The sequence below is a fragment of the Sinocyclocheilus rhinocerous genome, unplaced genomic scaffold, assembly GCF_001515625.1.
Source record: "Sinocyclocheilus rhinocerous isolate Xijiao unplaced genomic scaffold, SAMN03320098_v1.1 scaffold568, whole genome shotgun sequence".
NCBI classification, from domain to species: domain Eukaryota; kingdom Metazoa; phylum Chordata; class Actinopteri; order Cypriniformes; family Cyprinidae; genus Sinocyclocheilus; species Sinocyclocheilus rhinocerous.
Genome location: NW_015652173.1, coordinates 996,903 through 1,015,120, shown reverse-complemented (window position 1 = coordinate 1,015,120; position 18,218 = coordinate 996,903). Strand labels below are relative to the sequence as shown.

The 18,218-nt window shown below is 36.4% G+C and overlaps 1 protein-coding gene across 1 annotated transcript in view; it reads right to left on the bottom strand.

The window, feature by feature from the left end:
• LOC107714006 (cytosolic carboxypeptidase 4-like) overlaps positions 1 to 18,218 on the bottom strand; it is a 165,166-nt gene that overhangs the window by 40,005 nt on the left and 106,943 nt on the right. Inside the window, 3 exon segments of the mRNA XM_016519695.1 lie at positions 10,484 to 10,660; positions 11,420 to 11,551; positions 13,785 to 13,914. Of these exon segments, the coding sequence (XP_016375181.1) occupies positions 10,484 to 10,660; positions 11,420 to 11,551; positions 13,785 to 13,914 (439 nt within the window).

Sequence of the window (18,218 nt, the reverse complement as noted above, 5' to 3'; positions counted from 1 at the left end):
ATCATTAGTGTAAAAAGATTAGTTCATACCCAACAACAACTTCTGTCTGACATGCCTTTAAAAAAATAGGGCTGACTGACCTATCCTGATATAGATGACAGTGTGCTGGTCCACCCACACAGGAAAAACACCCTCACTGAAGACCACTCGGATTTGATCCAGGAGTCGCTGCTCCAGAGCCATGCTGTGCAGCTCCTGGAACAAAGTTCAATCAGATATTAGACCGAAAAGACAACCCATTTTACTTCTGTAATCTGATGTATTCCCAAATAAAACAGGATCAGTGAGGAAAAAATGTAGGAAGGGACTTTGTATCCAGGTTTGAATTGATCGGATCATGAAAAGTGGGTGTTACATATCAGAATGGAGCCAGAAATGAATGCAAGGTCATTCATGCAATCTTTTTATATTTAAAGATATTTAACAAGTGATTTATTTAACATTTACATCATGTTGACAACTCCATGTGTGGTGCACTTGGAGTAGAATATTCTTTAACTAAAGGGTTAATAAAGAAAAAGTTATTTGAATCGTGTTGTAGTTACATTTTCAAGTGGACTTGTTAAAAATCAAGAATCGGTCAAACGTTCTGAAAAAAAAGCGAGATTTTATCGCGAGTAATCGTGTGTCAGCGCTAATATATATATATATATATATATGTGTGTGTGTGTGTGTGTGTGTGTGTGTGTGTGTGTGTGTGTGTCTGTCTGTTTACAGGATAAAGATATTTTCAGGCGTCAGAGCTGATTAACTGGTTGATCAAATAATGTAAATAAGCAAGTTTTCAACCACTTAACAAGATTGATTGATTTAACACTCGCTGAGGCACTAAAACACAACAAATGAAACAAAGATATCTCACATAATAGATGATTCCCAAACATAGACAAATCCACACAGTTTGCACGCTCTTGTTTACAAATTAACAAATCTAAATCACTTTGAGCCTAGACTCTTCCATTTCTGTGTGACAGGGAGAGGGAAAAAATTAATAAAAAGAGTCGCTCGTTCACATATGCAGCAAAGCGTTTCGGTCGGCGGGGCAAATTCCTTGTTTATTGGAGTGACAGTTTTTCCCTTTGATAAGACCAGAGTTGAGGAGAGCCAAGCAGGCAGCAGGAAGACTGCCAAAACCACACACAGGCATAGCAGCTATCATGCCCTTTCAGAGGGCCCAAGCCATTAGAGAGGTAAATTACCCCTCCTGATCGCTTTTATTAACTCTAAGCTAATCTCAGTGGCATACGGCTTGATCACCATAGCTCTGTGCCACTGAATAGACTGGTATCAATTGTAGAAAATGGCCCCATGGCAGCAAATTTTCTTTTCTTTTGTGTTGTGCACTAACTGGGCCACCGTAATTTTAGCTCTAGACAGAATGCAAAAGAATGGACCAGAACGAATGTGTCTTAAAGTTAAAAATATTTTTAATTTGACACACAATCTTAATAAAAGATGTCTGATAAACAAACAAAAAAACATGATACTAGTGCAGCTGTTCAATATCTCTTTCAACAAATATATTTGAACAAATTAATTTAAAGAGATTTCAGAGTTCGAAATTCAAGACTTCGGAGAGAGTGTAGCATGCTAACAGCTAACAGTACGTTAAAGCTACTTGTCAAAAGTAGCTTTAAAAATAGTGACCAGAATATTTGTCAAAAGGACAGTCATTGTGTACAAGTTAATTTAACAGCTTGCAGGTATAAAATAAGGGAATTTCTTTTTCCAGATGATTTTTTAATAAAAACTGAATATGGATATCCATTTATTATTTGCAAACAATCTTTAAACACTTCAACTGCAGAAACAAATCACTTGTAACCAAAACAATTTCAAAAGCTGAAAAAGTTCTGTAGCTCAAATACTAATTTAGATGTAACACAACTTAGGGTCTCTACATTTATCAAAAATCTAGATAAACTAGTCAACCTCACTAACTGACTAGTTGACCATCCTGGCCCACTTCCTAGTCTATCTTTTGAGAATTTGTATCATCCATTCTTTTGCATGCTCCTCAAATGAGTGGTTTTGCATATTTCAGTGATTTTACACACAGCGACATGGCTAATTAGCACGTGACATGCTAATGCCACTGTCGACATTTCCGATGACAATGATGTATTCCATATAAACTGTCTGGTCTTGCATCGCGTCGCCCACTTACCTCCTGACATATACTCACAAAACACACCTTTCTTCCTTTCAGCCTGCAATCATAAATCAATGACAAGTCACACAATTGCTAACTAGTAGCTACCTGGCCACTTTCAACCAAGTGCTTTATTTCCCCCGAGGCGTCTGTAGCTTAGTTCTGTGGTTAAACAATCTTACAGGACATTTGGTAGCACAGAACTCGAACTGTTTTCCAATAGAGGCCCAAGCACAACAGAGCTCTGCTAGCAAGCCTATGTGTCATTGATGAAGTGAGTCGTGATGAGATTGGAGTTCTTGACTCAGCAGCTCCCTCTATCTCTCAGCTATATCACTGCACCGCTAGAAAAAAAAAGGCATGTTTTTTTCCTCACACAGCCCCTAAAAGAATAACAGAGCAAATGACCTACGTTTTTCAGCTAACTCGGACGTCCTCTGAGAAATATCTGGAATATCTTTGATTGCGTAATATATATATATATATTTTTTTTTAAACCACAATGCTTCTCCTCATTTACTTTGACCTTCGTCGAACACTGTGATTAAAAGTTAAGTTTTACATTGTGCTGCCTGGTGCACGTTCATTATATATTTATAACTTTTGGTTGGTCAGATCTCCTATTTGCTATTCTATCTATGCATGATAATATGTTTAACTGCATTTTATTATTAGAATTTATATAGCATTGTTTTATCACTGCTGTCCATGGCCTACAACACTAACACAGTCAATACAGTTGCTAACAGGATTTTGTTACTTCCTTATCAATCTTAAAATAAAAAAAGGCTTAAAAACCTGCTGACATCTTTTCCGATGCTAAATATAAATAATGAAGTGTTTATAAAATAATGAAGAATTTGAAAGCGAGCCTGGTGATAAGTGCATTTTTCATGAAGTCCTACTAAATGCAAGGATCAGAGGAGTCTTGTTTCGTTGGACAGAAAATCTAAAGACAGTCAGGGCTGGTTTTAATAGACCATATGTTCACGACACGTAGCCTCTGGAGTTCAGCTAGAAACTTTTAAAGATTGATAATTACAAACTAAGTGCTATTCAGTGGCTTTAATGAAGGTGATAATGAAATCAAGCTCAGGCAAACATCACCTGCTCATTCAAGCAGGTCACATCCAGTAAACATCATGCTTTCAAATCACATCCCATAATTATGGTTTCCACATTGTGCCTAAAAATATACTAAATAGTCTAAAACCTATATTAATTTGAGAGAAAATGATTTTTCATTTCCTGAACCTTCTTTATCGTAACCTCTAAATTGACATATTTCACATGAATTATTTTCTTTCGAAATGCTGAAGAACAGTCAAGCCCTCTCTCATTCTTATCTATCAAAGGCAAGTACATTCAGGGTTGATGGCCTAAAAACAGTATATTCTTTTTTCTAATTTTATACTTTTTAATCTTTAATATATTCACAATTGTACATACCATTTATGCTAACTAGCCTTAATTGTACGTTAAAACATTTATGTTTTAAATATATCAAAATCCTAAAATGTTGTTTATTTAAATGTTTCAAATAGATTTTGAATTGCAGTTTCTATAGGGATTCTACACTATGGACTTCTTAACCCCACTGAATTTTTAAAAGTACTTCCTTTAACCTTTCTGAAACACTTGACGTATCTACTTTTTTTTTTTTTTTTTTTTTTTTAGAGACCCAATTAAATTTCTGGAAATCGGATGGGTCATAACTCCACTTACTGTCCTGAAGTACAATTATCAGATCAGTCATCTTCTATGAAATGCCTCTCAGCGGCAGCCATAGAGCAGCCCATCCAAACAGTCAATCTGATTCATGTCTCCGGCCTGTCACAGTTAATCCAAAATTCACTTTATAGGATATATTTATCCCAAAGTGAACATGAAACCGCACTCACAACTTATTTTACTTTTATAATGTTACATATTTTTGCAGAATGGGATATGATTTGAGGTAAAAGTACATATGATGGAGCCAGGTGACTAGAGGGAATAGGCTAAAAACTGGTGGCCTCGATGATGTCACCAATAAAATAAAGTTGTTTGAGATAATTGAGATAACTATTTTATTTATTAAGTTTATTTATTTATTTATTTTAAATGTGGACTGATGTATCATTCATAATAATACATACCTATATATATATATATATATATATATATATATGTGTGTGTGTGTGTGTGTGCGTGTGTGTGTGTATACGTATATATGTATATACAGTATATATATATAGAAAATATTAACATGTATTTACATGTATATATTTATATTCATATAATTTGATATATATATAAATATATTTAATATATAAACAACATATTTTTCTTAAATATATACATGCACGTGTGTGTATTTATATATACGTAATAAATATACACACACACATACACAAAGTACACACACATATATTATGTAAACAAATACTTTTATTTTGGATGCGATTAATCGCGATTAATCATTTCACAGCACTAATATATATACTTCCAGAAAGTGAAGTATATTTATTTTATTTAATGAAAAAAAGGAATGTCTATGCTGAAGCATTATTTTCAATGTTTCTCCAACCTTCAAACAAAAAATAAACCACCAAGTCTAAACATCTGACATTGAGTCAGACAGTATTTGCAGCCCACTGCGAGTCGATTTTTAGATGAGGAGATAAACTACCCACTAAAAATGTGCCACGGTTGCTGCAAACTCCCTGTAGGACTCACTAAGCTAAAACCCAAACTTTGCTTCACAGTTACGTTTCGAAACAAAAGTGTTTATCACAGCTGTGACTAAATTGAACCTAATCAGAATGTAGCACTCGGCATACTTAATTAAACAAACGTTGTACCAATTTCATCAATCCTCTTGTTTATCTTAATCCACGTGTTTCCTTGCAAAAAATGACAATAGTTGATTAAGTTTAGAGGAGAAATAAGTGCAAAGGAAAGGAAGTGGGGAATTTCATTCGGTACTCTGAAATTGCAAAGCTAAGGTGATTAAAGGTGCAGTCTTTGTGATGCAAATGAGATTCCTTTTGAAGATTATCCTTCGTTTGGCAAAAGACACCTCCGCTTTGAGAGGGAGACCGTCAGAAAAGGTCCTACCAGTGTCATTGGCAATCTGGGAAAATGGATAAGTTTCACTTCACTTTCTGTCTGGAGCAAAAAAGCTCGCCAGGTTCCCACACTCCTCATGAAATCATCAATCGCAGGCTATGTTGTTTAACAGTCGATTGATTTGGCAATGCTACATCACTTCCTTGTCCATCAAAATATGCAAAACTGAACATTACTCATCGGCACCACCGGCCGAAGCTCAGATTTAGCGCAACGTTTCTTTTACGGTACACGTGTAGCTGTCTATCTGATCAGGGATTCCGCTAGGCAGTGATGACATTTCAGAGGCGGCGTTACTCTGAATGACCCGGGCTCTAATTTACTGACGTAATTAAGCTTCGCTCCGTCTTCGAATCCCAGAGCTCGTCTGAACTGCTAATTGGCACGAATTAGCTGTGAACAGAGGGAGTGTTTCTATCCATTCCCCACTCTTTTCACTCCTTTTTTTAACATCCCCGCTCTCGTCTAACTCACATTTCAGGACCCGGAGAGGGCCCACTTGAATTGGCTTCACAGTCTAATGGTCTGCCAGGTTCCTGACATCGGCAGTGAATATTAGTACAGACTTTTTAATCAAGAGACTCTCAGGCTGCCGCCCATTGCTAAAAGTACATGTACCAAAACATCTGGCCTGCCAGCTGCGCTTGTATGCGCCGCTCATAATGAAATGTCTGATTTTCTGATCCATTAGTCCAAATCTATACACATTTAGAAGCTCATGCGTCCTGCATATTGTTCGACACGCTCTTCAAACACCAACAGGGATGCGGTTTACTCTGACATTGGCCAATCGCCTAGGTTTGGAAACACAATAATTGACTTCAAATAATGTGTAGCTGGCAATAAAATATACATTTATAATAACAATAATTGACTTCAAATGATGTGTAGCTGACAATAAAATATACATTTATAATAATAAGAATAAGAAGAAGAAGAAGAAGAAGAAGAAGAAGACGAAGATCATTATGGTTAATTTTTGGAAAATTACAGCGGTTTTTTTTGCTGAATTATTGAGTATATTTATTTTAGTTTTTTTTTGTTTTGTTTTTGTTTTCAAAATTTTAATGTTAAATCTACTATTTAAATAGTGTTTACTTAAATAGAAAAAAATACTTAAATCGTATTTACTATAAAAACTCCATTTTGTCTATATACACATTTTTTAAATAAAAATATATATTAGTTACAAATTCAACATTTTTATTTAAAACTGTATTTATTTTGATCATTTTGAAAATATCTGAAATTCTTCATTTGTTTTATTTTTAGATTATTATTTAAATATTTTTATTTATATATTTTGTAAAAAGAATATTTAAAAAAAAACCTAAATGAGCTTCTAAGACATATTTTGTAAATATTCTATAAAAATATACGCTAGAGTTATATTACCGTTACAAAATTAAATTCATTAATTAATATATGGGCTGTCAAATCGCGATTAACCGCACCCAAAATAAAAGTTTGTTTACATAATACAGTATATGTGTGTGTACTGTGTATATTTATATGTATGTATATATAAATACACACACATACATGTATACAGTGGGTACGGAAAGTATTCAGACCCCCTTAAATTTTTCACTCTTTGTTATATTGCAGCCATTTGCTAAAATCATTTAAGTTAATTTTTTTTCCTCATTAAGGACCTCAGACTGGAACTAAGGTTTACCTTCCAACAAGACAATGACCCTAAGCACACAGCTAAAATAACGAAGGAGTGGCTTCACAACAACTCTGTGACTGTTCTTGAATGGCCCAGCCAGAGCCCTGACTTAAACCCAATTGAGCATCTCTGGAGAGACCTAAAAATGGCTGTCCACCAACGTTTACCATCCAACCTGACAGAACTGGAGTGGATCTGCAAGAGGGAATGGCAGAGGATCCCCAAATCCATGTGTGAAAAACTTGTTGCATCTTTCCCAAAGACTCATGGCTGTATTAGATCAAGAGGGTGCTTCTACTAAATACTGAGCATTTTTCAGTTTTTCTTTTTTAATAAATTTGCAAAAATGTCAACAATTCTGTGTTTTTCTGTCAATATGGGGTGCTGTACATACATTAATGAGGAAAAAAAATTAACTTAAATGATTTTAGCAAATGGCTGCAATATAACAAAGAGTGAAAAATTTAAGGGGGTCTGAATACTTTCCGTACCCACTGTATATTTAAGAAATATGTATAATATATTTATATTTATATATAATATAAATTGTATTTAAATACATACATGCATATAAATATTTCTTAAATATATACATGTGTGTTTATTTATATATACATATAAATATACACAATACACAAGCACATATTATGTACACACAAACTTTTATTTAGGATGCGATTAATCACGATTAATCGATTTGACAGCCCTAACTCACACACACACACACACACAGGTTTGTTTTTGTGAAAAGTGGGGACATCCCATAGGCGTAATGGTTTTTCTACTGTACAGACCGTATATTCTATTGCCCTACACCAACCCTACCCCTAAACCTACCCCTCACAGGAAACTTTCTGCTATTTCAGATTTTCAATACACTCCATTCTGTGTGATTTATATGCGTTTTGAAAAGTGGGGACATGGGGTAATGTCCTGAAAAGTCACCTTCTCCTTGTAATACCTATGTCATACCCTTGTCATTATACAAATTTATGTCCTCATTTGTCACAAAAATGTGCGCACACACACACACAATTATCAGATCAGGTATATATGAATAAAGCATGGAAACATAGTTACAGTTTCTATTTGGTTGCTGAAGTATTGAATATATACCCATGCAAAAACAAACATTTCTCTAGAAATACATCCGTTTGTTATTCTTTTGAGAAACGAAGGATGCTCCATGCAATACTGTCTTGAAAGAAGAAAGCAAACTGCATCTAAGCAGCACAGGGAGAGACATGGACGTCCCAGATGCACAACAACAAGACTAGCAGTACATCAGAGCCTCTAGTCTGAGAAACAGACCCCTGACTGGCGCTTGGCTGGCAGCTTCATTGAAGAGTACAAACTAAACATCAACAGTCAAGACAAGACTCCCAACTTTTAGGCAGAATGTCAGAGAAGATCTACTGACACATAGAACAAAACAGTAGATTGAGCTAAATAACAGAAATTGGATTGCAAACAATTACTACGGATGGATAAATCCAAATCTGAGGTCTTGTTAGTCAATCCTAAAGAAAGAATAGGGCTGTTCTCACCTTATGTCCACCTGTTAGCTGGCACAGATCCTGTCTCTGTTTTATTTAAGCTACAAGTCCCATTTTGACAGGGAATAAGGACTTAAACTTAATAAAACGTCTCCCTCAAGAGCTGACATTCTCATATCAGACCTTATTCCTCAACCATTAGCACTTTCCAAAAACATTTTTCTTACTTGCAGAACCTTTAAAGGTGCAGTCCATGGTCAAGAGTAATCGGCACCCTGTCCTTTATTAAAGGGCTGCCAGACCTCCCAGAGCGTTTGCAAATGTCACTGCGTTAGAATCACTCTACTTTGACTAAATACCATCTGCCAGTATCAGTATGTTACCAAGTCTGGCTGTGTATAACACTACTGGTTGCTAAGCTAGCTGAGTACCAAGCCAAGTCCCTTAAAGGAACAGTTCACCCAAAAAATGAAAATTTGCTGAAAACTTACTCACCCTCAAGCCATCCAAGATGAGAGTTTGTTTCTTCATTGAAACAGATTTGGAGAAATTTAGCATTACTTCACTTGCTCACCAATGGATCCTCTGCAGTGAATGGGTGCCGTCAGAATGAGAGTCCAAAACAGCTGATAAAAACATCACAATAACCCACATAACTTGTTTTGGACTGTTTTCGCTTGTAAATGGTCTGCTGATTCAGAGAAGATGACATTTCACTGGAGAAAGCAATATTACAAGATGCTTCACAAGACATTATTTGATGGACTGGAGTCATGGATTATTTGTGGATTATTGTGATGTTTTATCAGCTGTTTGGACTCTCATTCTGACGGCACCCATTCACTGCTGAGGACTGCATATATGTTCCCTCTGCTTCTTATACTGTATTATTTACCAAACCAAGCAAAAAGTCTGCATTGAAGTATACGTAGACTTAAAAATGAAAAAGCAGAAACGTTTGAAAGTTTATTCTCAGCATAGCTAATACGCAGGTATCTAGGCTACGATTGGAAAACAGCATGTGGCTAAATAAGCAGGTTAATGAATAATTATTAAACTTCTAGATGGGGGAGAGGATGAGTAGATAATGAATACCTGGGGAAACGAGGGATGGTCCCTCAGCATCATTAGAGAAGAGGAAGACTGTGGGAAGGCCAGATGGAGAATACCAAGGGACGAAAAGAAGGTCAGATTTAAGCTAGGTTTGAAACAGTGCGCTTGCAGCTAATCAGCTTAAAAATACACTGCGGTATGTTTCAGCCGTATTAAAAAGTTAGATTGTATAAAAATGAATGAAAAAGTGTTTGACCATACCGTATGTCTCGATATGTTGCTGCTTATAATACTCTTCTTCATCTTTTGATGCCATGATTTATAGAAAATATATACTACCATTCAAAAGTTTGGGGTCAGTGAGATTTTTTGAATGAAATTAATACTTCAGTCAGCAAGGACACATTAAATTGATCAGAAGTGGCAGTAAAGACATTTATACTGTTACAAAAGATTTCTATTTAAAATAAATACTTCTGTTCTATTCATCAAAGAATCTAGAAAAAAAATTATGTGAATTATGTGACACTGAAGACTGGAGTAATGGCTGCAAAAAATTCAGATTTTCCACCATAAGAATAAATTACATTTTGAAATATATTCAAATAAAAAAAGTTATTTGAAACTGTAAAAAATATTTTATAATATTAGTGTTTTTTTTACTGAATGGTAGAGTACACAAATATAAATTTTTAAATAAAATTCCAATTACCACCTTCTTTCTGTCTTTACATTAATTGCATGCAAACAGCATTATATTTTGTGAATTATGAGCTCAACACACATTCGAAAATGTGTAGTTGTGGTGAAAAGTATGACAGTGACTTTAACAAATGGCATAGTGAGAATTTATCATGTGGTTAGCAACTGTTTTTTGGTAGCCAGGTTAGTGAATAAGTGCAATAATTGTGCCAAAATGCTGCATGCAAAAGTGTTGGAACCCTATAGTGCCATTTATCAAAACTATAGAGAAGTAAAATTAATCATTAACTGGCTAACCTTGTAGATGCCTTGATTGCAGCCATTGTAAGTGCTTTCCATGGTGTAGCTTCGGAGGACTCCGATCTCCCTCCAAACAACAACCCGCGCTGTGGACGCCCGAGACTTTTCCACCAGATAGTTGCAGTTGTTGAAGGAGAATGCAGGAGCTATACGGTCCAGAGCTTTAGCGATGGTCTGTCAATACAAACAATATATGAGCTTTGAAAAAGAACCATGTATTTCATTGTATTTGCATTTTATGCCAGTGTTTTCAGTTCTAGTTTTATGTATATTTAGTTTAAGAGACTTCTTTGCATAGATGGCAGACATCAGTCAGACAGCAGCTAGCGACGCAATATTTTCCACATTACAGATTCCACAGATTTACATATGCCTTTAAACTATCCTTTAACACAATTCGTCACAGCCTGTATGTTGGGGAGAAACTTCCTTCGGCACTAAACTTCAAAAACTGGCTCAGAAATAAAAGTTTAATGGAGGATGGAAACAACCGTGCCAATCAGAAAACAATAAATCAGAAAAAAAAGTATTTTCACTGTATATATAATGATACTGTAAAATAAGGACACTAAAACACATCATGCATTTTTGGCTCTTCCTGTGAGAGCAAAAATAGATGATGGGGACACAGCAGAAGCTGTAAAACAGATTGTATTGCTGTAAGGTTGCTCTTTCATAGCTCAGGAGATGTAATTGAGTTCTCAGTTGTGTGACTTTGACGAATCAACTTTGTTTCAAATGTTTCTCCTAAAATAGGAGCAACACAAATAGAAACAAGTGACAATGAATGTACAGTAATAATATAGAGCTGTAAAATTAATGTGGGTAACACACTACCATTGAAAAAATTTGGAACAGATCATCCAGGAGAAACATTTGAGATATGAAAGAGAACTCATTTGTGATTTTCTTTGTTATAGGCAGTAAGCGTACCCTGTATCCCGGGTCTTCTTTCAGGGTGGCTGTGTTAATGGGAGATCCAGATTGCCACAGTGTTTCCTTCATACTGCAGCCATACAGAAACACATTCTTCTTCCTGGAGTGACCATGGTAATCGCAAAACACCTGTGGAATGTAATTTTAATTTGGAATGTAAAACAGCAGTTTTTCAAAAAATATATAGCGAAACTTCAAGATGGTACGCGAATAATGGCCAAGGACGAGGACAGCAATGCAGCGTTAACTTTAGACTGAGCCAAACATAATTAATCTTGTGACACAACAGACAGACACGTACAACAAGGGGAATAAAATGCATGACAATGCATTGCGTTTTGACTCTAATTCAAATTTTGTCTCTTGACAGTGTGACTGTTAATTGGAGACAGTGCATAGCGATGAGCCTTTTTGTAAAGGCTCAACAAGAGGGTTTCTTCCTCATTCATTGCATTTTTTCCACTGTAGGTTTTGGGGATATGACAATGTTCCTTTGACCAGGTTCGGTGCATAATTATTACTGTGATTAAACATGAATTATGGCGTAATTGATATGTAAATCTGGCTAATTGTGTCAAAGCACTCCTGCTAGCACTAATGTTTTTTGGTTCTTTGCAACAGGTCATTCCTGCTTGATTACAGGACCAACAATGGTCATTTCCACACTTTTCGGAATAAAATGAATTCATTTAATTGCATAATTTATTTTAAGGTAGTACAGATGTAGCTTTCGAACGGGTAGCTTCAGTTTAGGTCATGACGTCCTAGATTGTTTGACCATTTTTACAAGCATATTCTCTCAAATGTGCTGGCGAACCTACTTTTGTTGCTTTGTTTTTTTTTCCCCACTGACTTGTATAGATAGAGCAGTGGTCCATTACTCCATTTCACGAGAAGTGTCTTTTGAAAAAGGACAGAGGGTGGATAGGGACGAGGTAAAAGATAGAAGTTATTCTTTAGTGCTCTAACAGCAACAGGAGAAGCTCAAAGGCACCAGTCCAGACTCTATGAATAGATATGACTAAAAATAAAAAAGCTCTTAGTTCTGTTTGAAGACATGAACTAGAGGTTCATCCATGACTCTTTCTGCAGGTTACAAATATGCCAGTAGGTCGCAGCAGTGTTTGCCTTTATTGGTGAGACATCAAATCATTTATTCAGCTAAATCATTCAAAACCTCCACGTTATTCAGAAAAGAAACAAGTGACTGTCTTTATGAGTGTATCATTGGATAATTTACTCAACTGATTCATTCAAAATGCAGATTTGTTTCAGGGACAAAACAAGTGACTCTTTATGAATGAGTCATTGAATCTTTTACCCAGGTGATTAATTCAAAAACACTTAATTCTGGAACAAAACAAGTGAGTATTTTAACGAACGAGTCACTAAATCATTTACACAATTGATTTGTTCAACTTTAAAATGCTGATTCATTCACAAACGAAACTAATCCATGCATCCCAATTTGCATACTATCCATGCCAAATAGTTTCTAGATTATTAATCTTGAATATTAGGGCAGATAGTATGTGAATTGGGATGCTGGGACTGCCTTTATGAGTGAGTGAGTCATTTATTTGTTTACTCAACCCAGTTTCATCAGGATTCATTCAAAACCTCTGATTCACTTGATCAAAACAAGTGAATGTCTTATATGTGTGAGTCATTGAATCCTTTCGTCAAGTCAAGTCATCATTATTTATATAGCACTTTTTACAATGCAGATTGTGTCCGAGCAGATTTACAGTATTAAACAGGGAAATAGTGTGTGAAATAGTGTACGGTACACTCCTCTAGACAGACAAAACCAGCTGTTTAATTCTAGGCTGAACTGATTTGTTCAAATTAATTTAATTTGTTAATTTATGCCGTTCAAGGAATATAGAACTGTACCCATCCATTGTCTTATATATACTGTATAAATAAATGTATTAACTACAAAAATATGAAATCAATCACAAATTATTGGCGTTGTATTATTAAATGATTTGATATCCCTAGTTTCATTTCATCAGTCAGCTGAGGCAAATTATTAATTTAGTAAATTAAAACTTTGTAATGATTTCATTATTTTTGTAATATGGTTCATTTAATCCAGTTCACAATAGGGGTAATTTCAAATTGCAGTTGTTTTCTGATAAACAACGAAGCACTTAGATCCTCCCAGGCCTGCTTCAGTCTGTATGGTCTAATATCCAGATCGGTGGCTCCTAAAACACATTTATGGATTTGGTCATCCCTGACCTGCATTTGGAAGCGGAAAGCTCCGAGATCATGGAGCAATTTCCGGCGAGCCCCTCGTGGAACTTTAGGATTCAATAGGTCAGTTACAGTGCAGCGAGATTTAATGGAAACTTACCAGCGGAGTCCTGCCTATGCTGTTGAGGTAATAGAGGAAGCCTTTGGTGTGGTAAATTGTGGGGCTTAAATTAGGGTCCGGCTTCAGCCACTGTCTGTTGAGGTCCTCAGCGGTGAGAGAACAGCGATTACTGAAATAAATCAAAAGAAAAAAAGAGATTACAAAGAACAGAAAGTCAACTTTAAACTAAATAAAAGTCCAGTTTGGATTTCATGAGCTCTTTAACTCATTTCAAAGGGATCAAAGTAACAAACCATCTGAGTTTGCGATCCAATATCTGATTCAGCTTACCTATCTGTTTGAAGACAAGATAACCAATCTGTCTGTCTCTGTGCATGCCTGTGTATCTGTGTGAATGTTAAAAACGCCAGAATTGTGACGTTCCCATATCAGCGTCTACCTTTACAGGTTACTGAAAGGTCGGCGATGAACAGAGCTATCTAGCGTACCGCGCAACCAGTCTGTTGATTAGAGAGCGAGCAGCAGCTGAGCTTTATCTCCTGAAAAAATCCTACTGGCATTTGGAGGCAGCTTGTCAACTACAGACTCCCCCACATTCAGTTCCTGAAAGCCAATTATAAGACACAATGTTCAAACATTAGCAAATTGATAGGCCGCGTTTGAAACGGCTGAGCGCGACTGTTGAGTCTCTGATCACAGGTGCTCCATCTGATGATACTGTATATTGTGTGCTTTCTTTGGGTCATTCTTGATCTGGATTGAGCAGAAGCATGAAGCAAAACACAGTCACCACCTGAAAATAAATATATGATAAAACATCCTGGCTTTTTAACAAATGCTATGGCTGTTTTCATAGACATCGATAATGGCTTCGCGAAAACACAGAGATGGAAGTTGCAATCTTCTTTGCCTCTGAACAGTTTGTTCAACCAGACTTTTTTTTTCTGAGGATATCACCGATTGAACTAAGATGCCTTTAGATGCATTAAAAATTTACGGAAACCACAAACAGAACTGCATGACTATAAATACAACCCACTTTTTAAAGTCTCTGAGAAAAGCTGCGGTTCTCTGCTGAAGAAGTTCGAGCAAAGAGCCACCATTTTCAGAGAGTTTCATCATAAACAAAAATGCCATATTCTAAGGGTCTGAAGACAAGGAAATTACTGTATTTGAGGCGACAAAACACGGTTGTTCTGGACAGTTTCCAATGCACCCCAGGGGGGCAGCAAAGCGGAAACGGCAAGAAAATTGTTCTTCCCTATAGCTGTCTATAGTTTAAAGTGAACCTACGTCAGGAAAATAAGAGAAAACCAGAAACACTGGATGTCAGTTAAGATGACTTGAGAGTTAGATCAACATTACCCGTCTGTCTGTTTAAGCCATGTTTACACTAGGCGATTTCTGACTTGGATTTCCAACTCATTGGTGTCATTATGTATTCATTGCCTGATATTTAGATCGTAAATATTTGATGAACCAAGCTGAAGCTTTTGCTATGAAAGGCATCAAAGACTTCATGTTTTTTCTTCTCTTTTTGGGGGCTCCATTTTGTTCTTGACAGAAATCATTTATGAACACTTCCCTGCTCTTGTGTCTGATGACAACTGAGAGGTGGAACAGTATTTTGTCCCCTTTTATTGGTTCTCCAAAAACTGGCAGCCGCTCTAACACGTCCTGCTTTTAAAATGTCTACTTCTCAATATTTCACCCAGTGCACCACAGCGCATGACACATTCTGCAGTAGCCCAAAGCAACCCTGGCCTCAAAGGCCAAAAATAATTCAAACAATAGTTCAGGTTTAATGTTTAAGAGAGGTAATAAAATAAATTTCATCATCAAATACCAATTAACACATGAACAGAATAGCATTTGACTCCATCAAACTTAAAAAACAGAACACTCAAATGATAATTGGGACTCTCAAAATAGAACAACTAATGGGAACTTGACTCCACCCACTTCAAAACAGAAAGCTCAATGGGCATTTGTCTCCACCCAACTCAAAAGAATTGTCTAATGAGAAATTGCCTCCACCCAACCTCAAAAACTGAACACTCCTTGATTACTTTGACTCCACCCACTTCAAAACAGAAAGATCATTGGGAATTTGACTCCACCCACATCAAAAACAATGTGTAATTGGAATTTGACTTCTCTCAACCTCAAAAACTAACACTTAATAATTTTGACTCCACCCACTTCAAGCTCACTGAGCATTACAATCCACCCACTTTGAAAACAATATCTAATGGGAATTTGACTCCACCCAAACTCAAAAATAGAACACTCAATGAGGTATCATTGAGTTCAATGGGTATTTGACTCAACCCACCTCAAAATACAGAATGTCTAATGGGCATTTTACTCCAACCAACCTCAAAAACCAAACACTCATTGGTAAGTTTGACTCCACCTACCTCAAAAACAGAAAGTCTAATGGGAATTTCACTCCACCCAACCACAAAAAAAACAAACACTCAATGAAAATTACAGAAAGATCATTGGGAATTTGACTCCACCCACATCAAAAACAATGTGTAATTGGAATTTGACTTCTCTCAACCTCAAAAACTAACACTTAATAATTTTGACTCCACCCACTTCAAGCTCACTGAGCATTACAATCCACCCACTTTGAAAACAATATCTAATGGGAATTTCACTCCACCCAACCACAAAAAAAACGAACACTCAATGAAAATTCTGACTCCACCAACTTCAAAACAGAATGCTAATTGGGCATTTGTCTCCATCTACCTCAAAAACAGAACACTCAATGATAATTCTGACTCCAGCCACCTCAAAACAGAATGCTAATTGGGCATTTGTCTCCACCTACCACAAAAACCGAACACTCATTGGTAATTTTGACTCCACCCACCTTAAACAGAATGTCTAATGGGCATTTGAGTCCACCCAACCTCAAAAACAGAATACAGAATAATTCTCACTCCACCTACCTCAAAAACAGAAAGTCAAATGGGAATTTCACTCAACCCAACCTCAAAAACCGAACACTCAATGGTTTTTACTTCACCATCCTCAAAATAGAATGCTCATTGGGCATTTGTCTCCACCCAGTTTAAAAATAGAACACTCAATGATAATTCTGACTCCACCCAACTCTAATCTGAATGCTCATTGGGTATTTGACTCCACCCACCTCAAAAAACACGATGTTCAATTATCATTTGGACTCCTCCAAGTGAAAACAATCCTGGTCTACAAGGTTTAGGATTAAAATCTAAATAAAAAACAGGTCGATAACCAAGACAATGTGTGAAGTGCTGCACCCAACCTGACTCAATAACTCAAATTCTGACTCAATAATGATTTTGACTCCACCCACCTCAAAAAAGCAAAAGCAATCTTGGTCTCCAAGGAGCTCATCAAATACCAATTAACTCATGTAAAGTATAGGCATTTTACTCCAACTCAAAAAGCAAAATACCTAATGGTAATTTGACTTCGACATTTAACTCCGCCCACCTCAAAAACAGAATCCCCAATTACCATTTAGACTTCGCCTACTTTAAAGACTCAATGAATACTTGACTCAGCCCCACCTCACAAATTAAATACCCATGGGCCATTTGATTCCGCCAACATCAAAAACATCCAATCAAATGCCTCCTGACTCATTGTCAAAAGCAAACACATCACGCTCCAGCATGCAAATGCTAACTGCTCTGAAAACATTTATTTCACAGCGGGCGAGAGCTAGTTAAGGCTTTAATTAAGAATACTGTTGTTCAAGTGTATACGGATTATAATACAATCATCATTTATACAGTTTATGATCCAAAAACTTATAATGAAGCCATTAACGCAAGTCACTCCCCCTTTATAATCACCCGCTGAAAAATAGAAAACATTTGATGCTCACTGAGACACGAAATGACAGAACAGTGGGAGTTTTTGGAAAGAAAACTGTGTCTTGTACATTTGTTCACATTAACTATTTATAAGGAGATGAAATGGCTGACAATGAGAGGAATCGACGCAAGTATCACCTCAGAGAGGAAGTGCTGTCACTGTAGTGCTCTGTTGACCAGACACATCGCTTCATCCAGAGATGAGTTACAGTTCACGCTCAGTTCAGCTACAACACAGATAAATAAGAGAAGGGGGGGGGTTATCAAGGCCCCATCTCTCTTTTCCAGTCACATCCGTCCTATCCCAATCTATTTTATGGGTCTTCAGTGTAACTGCTAAGCATTAAGCAGTGTGATATAGATCTTGTATAATTTGCTTATGATTGATTTGGTCACCATTAGGAAAGGGCACAAAAACGATTGCCTGTGCCACCTGATGCAACAATAATCACAGAAATCGATAAGCAATCCTGGAGTTACTTCAGTTGTATTATTCTTGGTGTGCAGCACTTCTCATCCAATAAGCTGTGATGTGATATAACATGTGATGTAAAAATGTGCATGTGTGTGTGTGTGTGTGTGTGTGTGTGTGTGT